General features: G+C 33.6%; 2 protein-coding genes across 2 annotated transcripts; one reads left to right on the top strand and one right to left on the bottom strand.

The window, feature by feature from the left end:
• Positions 1–4,048: 4,048 nt before the first annotated feature.
• On the bottom strand, positions 4,049–5,869 carry LOC141676709 (uncharacterized). Its single transcript, XM_074482413.1, has 4 exons — positions 5,689–5,869; positions 4,890–5,508; positions 4,660–4,769; positions 4,049–4,171 (listed from the first exon to the last, which is right to left on the bottom strand). The coding sequence occupies exons 1-4, from the start codon at positions 5,833–5,835 to the stop codon at positions 4,145–4,147; spliced, it is 903 nt and encodes a 300-aa protein (XP_074338514.1). The 5' UTR covers positions 5,836–5,869; the 3' UTR covers positions 4,049–4,144.
• Positions 5,870–6,949: 1,080 nt separating this feature from the next.
• On the top strand, positions 6,950–10,277 carry LOC141680853 (uncharacterized). The gene is made up of 3 exons (XM_074486958.1): positions 6,950–7,084; positions 7,421–8,010; positions 9,680–10,277. The coding sequence occupies exons 1-3, from the start codon at positions 6,950–6,952 to the stop codon at positions 10,101–10,103; spliced, it is 1,149 nt and encodes a 382-aa protein (XP_074343059.1). The 3' UTR covers positions 10,104–10,277.
• Positions 10,278–10,893: the final 616 nt, after the last annotated feature.

The following is a 10,893-nucleotide window of genomic DNA, read 5'->3' as shown; positions in this document are numbered from 1 at the left end:
GGAGATCCCCTGTCTCCCTATTTATTTATTATATGTGCTGAAGGACTATCTGCACTACTAAGAAAATACGAGGCTAATCAGTGATTGTATGGAATAAAAATCTGTAGAAGGGAGCCTATTATTTTTTTATATGTATTTCTGTAAAATGGACACAACGGAGACAAGTAAGGTTTTGTAGCTGCTTGACATTTGAGAATGCTTCGGGTCAAAAAGTGAACAAAGGCAAAAGTTCTATTTTTTTAATGCAAATGTAATAGAGTACAACAGATAAATGATATGTAAGATATTACAAATGTAGGAGGCTGATGAACGTAGTAGCTACCTGGGACTTCCTAATATTATTGGTAGAAATAAGACAGCCATCTTGGATTTTTCGAAGAAAAATGTGAGGAATCGTATAAAAAGTTGGGATGATAGAAGTATATCGAGGTTGGAAAAAGAGCTATTGGCGAAGTTTGTAGCTCAGTCGTTGCCCGTTTAGGCAATGATTGTATTTCTACTTTCTCTAGAGATTACCAGAGAAATTAAAATATATTTAACCAAATTTTGGTGGAAAACGGCCAAGCATGTATCTGTTGGTGGCCTTGAATTTAAAAATTTCAGAGACTATAATATTTCGATGCTAGAAAAACAATAGTGGCAATTTATTATTAATCCAAATAGTCTAGTTTTAAGGTTTTACAAGACACGCTACTTTGCTGGTACTGATTTCATAAACTCGACACTGGGATACAACCTCAGTTTCATTTGGAGCAGTATAGTTGAAGCAAAATTGATGTTTCTAGATTGGTGTGCGATGGAGAATAGGAAGTGGAGAAAGCATTAAAATTCTGGGACCACCTTGGTTAATGGCATATGACAGTCCATACATAACTTCAACTTCACAGGCCTTTAAGAACGCGACAGTGAGTTCCTTATTTTGTATGAACAGAAAGGAGTGAGACATGAAGGTTATTACTGTTATATTTAATACGCGGGATCAGAAATGCATCGTTAGAACTTCTCTACAAGGGTCAAATGAGAACGATAACATTTTCTGGAAATTGGAGGATTCAGGAGAATATTCAGTCAAGAGTGCCTACCAGTTACTATAATCTCAGAAAGGGGAGTGGAGTTCAGATTAAGCTAATGGTATTTGGAAGGATCTATGGCTTATCAAAGCACCTATCAAGTGTCTAAATTTGGTCTGGTGTGCCCTTTTAGAATAATTTATACTGGTGTGCTCACTTGTAGGGCTGAGTTCTATGGAGTCCACCTTTTTATCGGAGTCCTCGGAGTCCATCTACGTTCTGCAAATAAAATATATTGTAAAACGTGTTATTTTGCAAAACATGTTACACAAATAGCATAACTTCAACAAAATCATGCAAATCTCATATATTTACGGTACAATATGTATGTTCTGCAATATGTTCTGCAACATGAACATTTATGTTCTGCAAACTAAACATGTTTTGTAGAATATATATTTTTGCAATGTTCTGCTTGTAAAATGTATGCAATCTACAAGATTTTTGATAGAATAGTGATGTTTGTCGAAAAATAATATGTTTTGCAATATTTTAAGCTATATTTTACTTGCAGAACATATATGGACTCCGATGACTCCAATTAAAGGTGGACTCCATAGAACTTTACTCACTCCTCACTTGTAATATATACTTGTAATCTTCTAATGATTATAAATAATTTGTAAGAACCATCTAATCCATATTTTCAATATTTTACAAATACCCATCGTTTTAATTTTTACATATATAAATAATTTATATATTCATATATATCAGATCAAATTTCACAATATATTTTTTTGTATGTAAATTTTTTTAATTTAGTAAAATGTAAAACAATGATTTTTTATTTGCAATAATTAATTAGATATGAAATAATTTGTTTTTGCATCTAATCATCTCATCTCTTCATTTTGATTTGGGCTTGCAAGAAAGTACACCATTAGCCCATTACTATTATGGGCTTGCAAGTGCAAAACGTGATGGAAACATTACCTGGAAATGAAACACGGCTCGTGTGTACTAACTTTCAAAAAATTCTTAAATAAAAAAGAGTGCCATACTTTTCAATTTACATATTAACATAGAAAAAAGTATATATTTTATGTTTGTTATGCGTGAATATTAATGAGTAAAAAAGGGTTTATTGTACAGATAACAAAAATTTGCATTAAACTCACAATACAAATATGAATACACGAAGATAGTTGTCATCAACTTTTCATGTACAAATTCATCATTTTCTGTTTTATGTTGCAATAAGGTTGAAATGGATCGTAACTATAAGATGTAAACCCATAAAAATTCTAATCAGAATTTAATGTTGTCTATTATTTAAACATGTAGACATTTTTTATATCAAAATAGATGAGATATGGGAGTGAATTAATTGTTACTATATGAACTAATCTGTGAAAGAGTTTTATAATTTTGGCTTGTACTGATTGATAATATTAAAATTATTTAGCCGATAACTAGCGTTGCAAATCAAAACAGATACATAAATACGGTCGATACGAAAATAGTTAAGATATAATGAAAATCTCTTTTTCTATATTTATGTTAGTGACATTGAAATATGAAAATTGAAAGATATAGAATTATATCCAATTTCTTTTCCAAATATCAATTAAGATGAACTTTCTATATTTATATTTATATAAATTATATCAGTTAAAGTTTTATAGAGTTAATCGTAAAATGATAGCTAAACTATATATCGTAACTTGGCGTTAGTTGTACCGGTAAGCTACATGATATTTGAACAATCACTCTTATAACCACATTTTTAATTTATTTTAATCAGAAGTACCGGTCTATGCATGCAACATGACTAATTCTACAAAGATATTATTAGAAATAGGACAAGGTAAATATTATCATGTATTTTAGAACAATTAGTAAATAAAATAAATTATGTATATAAAGATGTCAACGAACCAAGCTGTCTGTTAGAAGGGGTGCTAAAGAGCGTGAGATAAGTCACCGCACGAAACACCCGAAAATGGGTGGGCCTAAAATTTTAAAATGATATATATAATTACGAGCGACAATGTCGCATTAAGGACGAAATAGACTTATTTTGAGGACAATCGCACGTTAACTTTAAAATAAAGTGGACATCAAAGTTCGAAGATGTTTTAGATGATATAGCTACAAAATTTGCGAGATAACCTCTTTTTTTCGGTGAATCGTCGAAATATATTTTTTATTTAAAATGTGTCATAATAGTTCATTTTATTTGTCAGAAAATTTTCTTTTTTAAACGAATGAGTAAGAACACAATTTTCGTTCGATAAGAAAGATTAATTCAATTCGTTTCGTTAAGAAAAAAAGTTAAGTTTGGCTCCATTCGTTTACGACCTTATATATCTTATTATAAATAATTTTTATATTTTTAGCAACAATACAAAAATAACGGTGCAAGTACTCATTTCGAATACTCAGAGATTATACCCTTCAATTTTCGAATAATCATTTTTCCGAACTAAATCATAAACATGTGACCGGAATTTCGCGCGGACGAATATTACTCTTTTCGAAACGTGTAAAACCGTCAAAGGCATCACATTAATATCCCAAGTTTATTACAGAGCAAAAATTTATAAATTTACAAATCACTGCAAGTAACATCCTTTGGCCTGGCAAAAAAAAAATTTCCTTTGGACCAAAAGTTTAGTAATGTTGTTAGATGCAGTATATTATATTTTTTAATGAATTGATCATTAGGAAAGTATATATCCATGCTTATTAGAGGTTAAACACAAACATCATATCCTCACTTTTTAACTCTTAGTTTTGGCTGAATTCACCGAATAGCCTCTCTTGAATTTGTACTTGCAAATGTTGAAAATAAAAATTGCGCAAAAATTAAATTTGAATTTGACACGATTTCATTCCTCAAGGAAGACAATGTGGATTACAACAGCATTTTGCACATTATTGAAGAACTTAATTTCACCAACAAAAGAAATCAGAGGAGAAATTATTCTGCATATTCTCCATACTTGCGTATTTAAAACTGATCAAATCATCCTACCAGATTAGATATGTCGATTTACAATATATTTGGCATTCGAGTAATGAATTTTTATACATATCGTACCTCCAAAACTCAGATGTGTCATGTCGTACTATATGTTTTCAGCAAATTCCATTTCCTGAAAAAAGAAATGCAAAGGTGTGTCAAAGATAACACAAAATTCGGTTATGAAGCAAATGTCAGTTCAGCAAATCAAACACAAAGAATCTGCTTTCACTGGAGGACTAGAGTTTTGTAGCCTAAACTTGAAACTATATGGATACATTCATAATACAACTGTGAGGCCTTGCAAGTTACTTCTCTATGTATACAATACTCCTAAAATAATCCCCTAAATAAGTACCAAGGAGGTTCGTTATACAGAGTAGCTTAGCATTTTATGTCACTTTCTTAGTCCCAATTGACACGGATAATACTCTCTGAGATATCAATGATTGATCAAACTTTTAGTCATTTCTCTACATGCAGACAAACCTCTACACGCCATCCCACCCCATTCCCAGCCAAACTTATTAACAAATGTGCAGGCACAACTGAAACAGAAAGGTAGCCAGAGACTTCATAGAAAGACTTAATTTGAAGCAATATAAAGATGAGACATCCTACCTCTGAGCATATTGGACAGGTAGTACTCCTTTCCATCCACTCATAGATACAACCGAGGTGAAAATTGTGGTTGCATTTCGAAGTTATCTTGGGATTTTCATCAGTATATTCTGTAATCAATTAGAGCAGAGCTTTAGCAAGTGATGTTTTCATATAGAATTAAAATAAAAATCATACTATAGTTTACATACTATATATGTCAATTCGGTTGACAGAAAAAATATAAGTACCTTCAAGGCATGTAGGGCATTCAACTTCGTCTCTCGTTAAACAAAAGTAGTCTTTATGTTCAGTCTTGACTTTCTCAGTTGATACGTTTGCAGAGGATGTAGAACAACGGGCTGTAGTCTTATTGTTCTTTGAAAATTCGCCTGCTTTATCTTTGCCTTCACTACACAGGTTCACTTTATCTTTGCTTTTACTACAGCAATTGAGTTGCACATTGTCTCCCTCAGTTAGCCCATGCTCCGATTGCAAAGGACTCAAACCTTTGCCATTTTCTGGGACAGCAACATGCCCCTGCAATTCACGATTTCTGGAGCTTGAACTATTTTGTAATAATGTACCTTGTGGCGTAGTAGTGCCAACTGCAGTAGCTGCGATATCTGGCCCCTTCACTTGCACATTGTGCCCTACAGGTGGCCCATGCTCCAATTGCAAACGACCCAAGCCTGCACCACTTCCCCTGACAGCAACATAGCCTTGCAATTCAAGATTTCCAGAGCTCGAACTATTTTCTAATAATGTATCCCGAGGCATATTAGTGCCAACTTCTGTAGTGGCAATATATGCCCCTTGGGAAGATGCAGGGCTAGTTTGCGATCCAGAATTACTGGATACAACTCCATACTGTAAAAAAATCACTCAAATGTCAATGCCAGATTACTTATCAGAATTAAATAAATCAAAATTTCAATAATACTCATCCAACGTTTCAATCAAACAACTAAACAATTCCAGTGAAAGACATTAGGCAAACTGCTCTGATCAAAACACAAAAAACTGCATCGAACGATTTAGCAAACTCACCCTGGTGTTAAAAAATTGTGTCAAGTGGCTGAAAGGCGCAGAATTTTGTTTATTCGAAACATCCCCCTCAGTCTCGTTATTCAAAACAGCCACCTCATCACTTTCTTCTTCGTGCGGGACTCGAAAACAACTACAAAAGCATCCCATAGTGCAGAGCACCACACTTCCTCAATTTAACATAGACCTGTACAGATCATGACTCTGATTTTATCTATAAAGAATAAACCTATGAAATAATCACACAAACATACTAAAAACACAATATAACCATAGCAGTACTAACAGATACTAACTAAGATTCTTCAAAACACATATACATATATAAACTATAAAAACCTATTGTTTCTCAATATTACACTTGGATATAATCACCAGTTAAAAGTTTCTCAGTGATTTGCTATTCAACCAGGAATTGCGAAAATTATCAAGACAATCAATATATTATTAACATAAAACTAAAATCAAGACAATCTATTCATCAGTTTTTCATGAAAAAAAAAGATATTAAGAATTACCTGAAACTAATGAGATCAGCAAAGAAAACTACAACGTAGACTTAGCGTGACGGAGTCAATATTATCTTCGTGTATTTATATAATGCTATAAATTATTATATTAACCTCACAAAAAAATTATTATGTACGATAAGTGTATTTAAGTGATGATTTTTAACCTTCATATATCCAGTTTATAAGCATCTAATTATAGTCCCATACCTATTTTATTCTAGGGCTCTGTTTGGTATTGCTGTTGCAGACAGTTACAGTTTTTAGTAAAAAACTGTCAAAAAGGTGTTTGGTAAATTCTAAAAGCTGTTGTCTAGAAAAGCACTTTTGGTCTAAAAGCTGCTATTAGCAAAAACATGTCACCATGCTTTTGAAAAAAGGTGCTTTCAGCTTTTGCAGGAAGTAGCTATCAGTTTTACCATCAAACATTCTCAAAAATATTATTTTTATATATTATATCTTATAATATGTATAAATTAAAAATAATTACCAAACAGTCATCTAATTTTCCTGACAGCATTTTTTCTCACAGCACAACAGTTTTGAAGAGCACTATCAAACAGAGCCTAGTTCACGATTAGCATTCGTGGTTATCTTGAATCAGTATTAAAAATTTAAATGATTTGTAATTTAAAAATAAAAAAATTACCTTCCAATGGGCCATGAAATATCTAAAAGCCCATATCATGACAAAAAATTATATACTCGCAACGGTGGGTGATCATATACGTGCAACACAAGCTATTCATTCAAACATGGGTGTGGATTACTACAAAATTCTTCAAATCGATCGAAGCGCTAACGATGATGATCTTAAAAAGGCTTATCTTAAGCTTGGTTTGATGGAGTTTGATGACTCTAAATTCAAAATTCTTTCTGATGCTTTTGACGTATGTATGCAAAATTGCAAACTCCAATCTTTTTACTTACTTATCGTTTTAATCTTGACACTTGTGTAATTTAATCGAGGGTATGCACATATCGGTTCAATTTATTATTGATTTTTAGTGCGCTTGGGTTTTCAAAACCCACTTTGATTTTAAGCTTATTGATTAATGCCTTATGATATATGTGTGCTCATGATATATATATATATATATATATATATATATATATATATATATATGCAAGTTCACATCTTTTTCATACCCAATTGTTTTATTTACTATTTAGTGAATAGTGATTTAATCTTGACCATTGTGTATGTATAATGTTATTTTTCCCAGGTTTTGAGTGATCCCCAGAAGAGAGCTGTTTATGACCTTGAACTTAATGGTGATGAGGAAGGGTTAATAGCTCAGGTACCATCTCTAGGTGATGGTTCTGATAAGTACAGGTCTAATCATCGTAGTCCTTATGGTATAGGATTAAAAGGTCAGGTGCCACCACGAGGTGTTGGTTCCGATGGGCCTAATATGTACAGGTCTAATCGTCGTAGTCCTTATGGTATAGGGTTAAAAAGTCAGGTGCCAGCACAAAGTGTTGGTTTAGATTGGCCTAATATGTACAGGTTTAATCGTTGGAGTCCTTATGGTATAGGTTCAAAAGGTCAGGTGCCACCACGAGGTGCTAGTTCTGATAGGCCTAATATATACTCGTCTAGTGGTCGTAGTACTTATGGTGTCTTCCAAGAGTTCTTTGGATCTTCATGGTCGTTTGGAGGAATGGAGGACGACATGGGTGATTTCTCTGGGAGTCTGCCAAAGCAAAAAGAGGCAGCGATAGAGAGGACATTGCCTTGTAGTCTTGAGGATTTGTACTTTGGAACTACTAAGAAGATGAAGATATCAAGGAATGTCGCTGATGATGGTACCGGGTAAGCTTATTAGTCCGTTAAAGTATGTACCTTTTGTATGATCTGGATGTTTAATTTTTATGGTGTTAAATATCTCTTCATCCACTGATTGACTTGCATTGTTTAGAGCGTTTGCTAATTTACCGGCAGTTAATATTATTATGTTTAAATCTTTTATTTATGGAATCATCATTGAACTTACGAGTTGTTGATTCTTTTAAATTTGTTTTCTGTTTTAGCTTCTTAGTTATTATATTTGACTTCCTTTCATCAATTGCTCCCCCTGTTTAATTTGAGAACATGTACTTGGATATTTGAGTTGTTCCTGTCGGGATAGCAGTGTCTAGTGGAGTCTAGCCGTAAATATGTACCTTATTCCTGATACTTGTATCATATTTACTTGCTATGTTTCAGCGGAGTTGCCTGCATTACACTTGGCACTGTGAATTTAAATGTGAACTGTGTATGTATAGGGGTAACGTAGTGAGACATAGAACTTGATTACTTAGAAGACGCTTGAAACTAAATGAAAAAACAACCACCTAATATTTGAGTAATTAATCCAAAAGCTACAGACTATTCTCCCTGATTTAACGCATATCTCCTTTAGCAATGCCAATTGTAGGACCACCTCTTCAACATAAAAAAACCCTCTGTCAATTTGGTATCATACACCATGTATGCTTGATCTTTCCATAGCTTGCTCTTTTGTCAGCCCGGCCAAGTTTACTCCTTCTACGATTGGTCAAGTTATTTTCCTGCTGCAATCCCCTTCTTGGATAACTGAAACCAGGTGTCCAGGTTATTCAGGAGCTCCTAGGCAAGTTTTGCCATAAGCAAACCATTCTCAGACATCTTCACTATTTTGTCCAGAGCATTAGATGGCTGACCATTTTTATCTATGATCTGAATAGGTTTTTGAGACATAAGTCCATTTTGATTTCAAGTTAGCTACGGATTAATTTGTGCCCTTTAGCTTATAACTCCCCTGACCTTTGATAAAGACGCCCTTTTCATGTGGTTTTTTGTTTCCTTTTGCCGGGCCTGGATTCTTTGGGGAACCATTAGGTCTGGGGAAACTCAGATTGGGTGTTGGCAAGAAAGCTTCTTGCACTTGCATTCATGTTTCTGGGAATATGTAGCTAGGAGTTCAACCTCATAAACTCTGTTTGATAGCCTCTGCAGAGAAGGGTAGTACTCTTCTTCAACTAAAATCATATTCGAGAGTGCAAGAGTTGGATGATCCTCAGTAATCTCAAGTAAGCTAATATTATAAGTTAGACTGTAGCAATGATGCTAACATAGAATATCAATCACAATTAATACAACAGGTACAGTCTTAATTTTAAATGTATAGTGGTTATCCTATGAATTACATGACCTATAAATTGAAAGTAAATTATAGGCATACCTAGACACTTAAAATGTATTAAATAAAGAAGATTTCTGAACTTAATAATAAATCATATTATTAAATCAAGTGTTGTCAAGAAAAAAAAATTACACTGAATCTTTCCTTACGAAGAACAAAGCAACTCTATTCCCCTCCCTCCTAGATTCTGGCAACTGCCATTTCTTTTCTCTTTATGCTAAAATGACTGTTCTCAGTTGCCCTGTATAACTGGAATCTGCATATTAGTAGTGATGGACACATTTAATTGCCTTGTCTTTCATGATTTTCATTATGCAGGAGACCAGCCAGAAAGGAGGAGATCCTTATGATTGAGATCAAGCCCGGTTGGAAGAAGGGGACAAAAATTACTTTTTCAGAGAAAGGGGACCAAAAACCTGGTGTTATACCCTCCGATCTTGTTTTCATAATTGATGAAAAGCCTCATAGCGTCTTCAAGAGGGTTGGACAAGATCTCATTGCCACTCAAAAGATCTCTTTGACAGAAGCATCGGCAGGTTACATTGCACATCTTGATACCCTTGACGGCCGTAGTTTAATGCTAGCGTTTGGTTCCGGTGTCAGTCCACCCTATGAAGAAGTTATTAAAGGAGAAGGAATGCCTTTCTCTAAGGAACCTACTAGAAAAGGCAACTTGATAATCAAGTTTGACATTGAGGAAGCAGAGGCAGCTTTAGACCTTCCGGATGTGGAGGCCTTCTAAAACATAAATAGAAACATATTACATTTCATAACATTTATTGTGTAAGTTTTTTTCAGCCGTTCCCTGCACAAATTCTGTTTGTATAGCAGAGTTTTTAACATTTTATGTATCAGGACGCTATTCTGCTGTTCAAGACACAGAGATTTGCATGTACTAATCATTTGTTGCCCTTTAGGAACTTGTTGCATGCCACTGCTCAAGTTTCTATCCCTTTTGGAAGATCATATTTTACTGAAAAAATTCAATTCAGAGACTGCGCCAGAGATATTTCATAGTATCTTTATTTCCATATGAAGAATGCCTTTCCCATGAAAAATGGCAATCAAGAGATAGTTGTACAAGTTCAGTGCTATCTGATAATATGATGGATTAAGTATTAACATAATAAGATGGAGAAAAAAAATCATGCTGACTAATTTCTGCAGTTAAGAGAAGATTTCTTTAAAATACTATGTGCTAGAGGTTATTCAAATCAAATTCAAAATTATAATCAATAATTATACTTTCTTTATCTATCAGCTGCCTTGCCAGAAGTTTTCCAGAAGTAGACTTGCAATGAAGAAAATCTGTGCAACTCTATCTATCAAAATAAAACTAGGGATATAGTTTAAGTTTCCTTCCCTATGTTATTATTGATGGTAAACAAAAGTTATCAAATTCAATCTACAAACTAAAATAACGAGTTTGTTAATATTAGTATGATTTATTGTAAAACACTGGTGAATAGGAGAACAGGCTAAAGAAGAAAAAATAACACTTTGAAATAAGGTATATATAAAAATGCAATAAG

The sequence above is a fragment of the Apium graveolens genome, chromosome 8, assembly GCF_009905375.1.
Source record: "Apium graveolens cultivar Ventura chromosome 8, ASM990537v1, whole genome shotgun sequence".
Taxonomy (NCBI): domain Eukaryota; kingdom Viridiplantae; phylum Streptophyta; class Magnoliopsida; order Apiales; family Apiaceae; genus Apium; species Apium graveolens.
Note: the sequence above shows the minus strand (reverse complement) of the source record. Positions and strands in the feature narration are given on the sequence as shown.

Coding starts and splice junctions, on each gene's coding strand:
- LOC141676709 (XM_074482413.1), bottom strand. CDS start 5,835: ATGGGATGCTTTTGTAGTTGTTTTCGAGTCCCGCACGAAGAAGAAAGT. Junction 5,509..5,688: donor CACAATTTTTTAACACCAGG/GTGAGTTTGCTA, acceptor ATTTTTTTACAG/TATGGAGTTGTATCCAGTAA. Junction 4,172..4,659: donor CCTGTCCAATATGCTCAGAG/GTAGGATGTCTC, acceptor TTCTTTTTTCAG/GAAATGGAATTTGCTGAAAA.
- LOC141680853 (XM_074486958.1), top strand. CDS start 6,950: ATGGGTGTGGATTACTACAAAATTCTTCAAATCGATCGAAGCGCTAAC. Junction 7,085..7,420: donor TTCTTTCTGATGCTTTTGAC/GTATGTATGCAA, acceptor TATTTTTCCCAG/GTTTTGAGTGATCCCCAGAA. Junction 8,011..9,679: donor GTCGCTGATGATGGTACCGG/GTAAGCTTATTA, acceptor TTCATTATGCAG/GAGACCAGCCAGAAAGGAGG.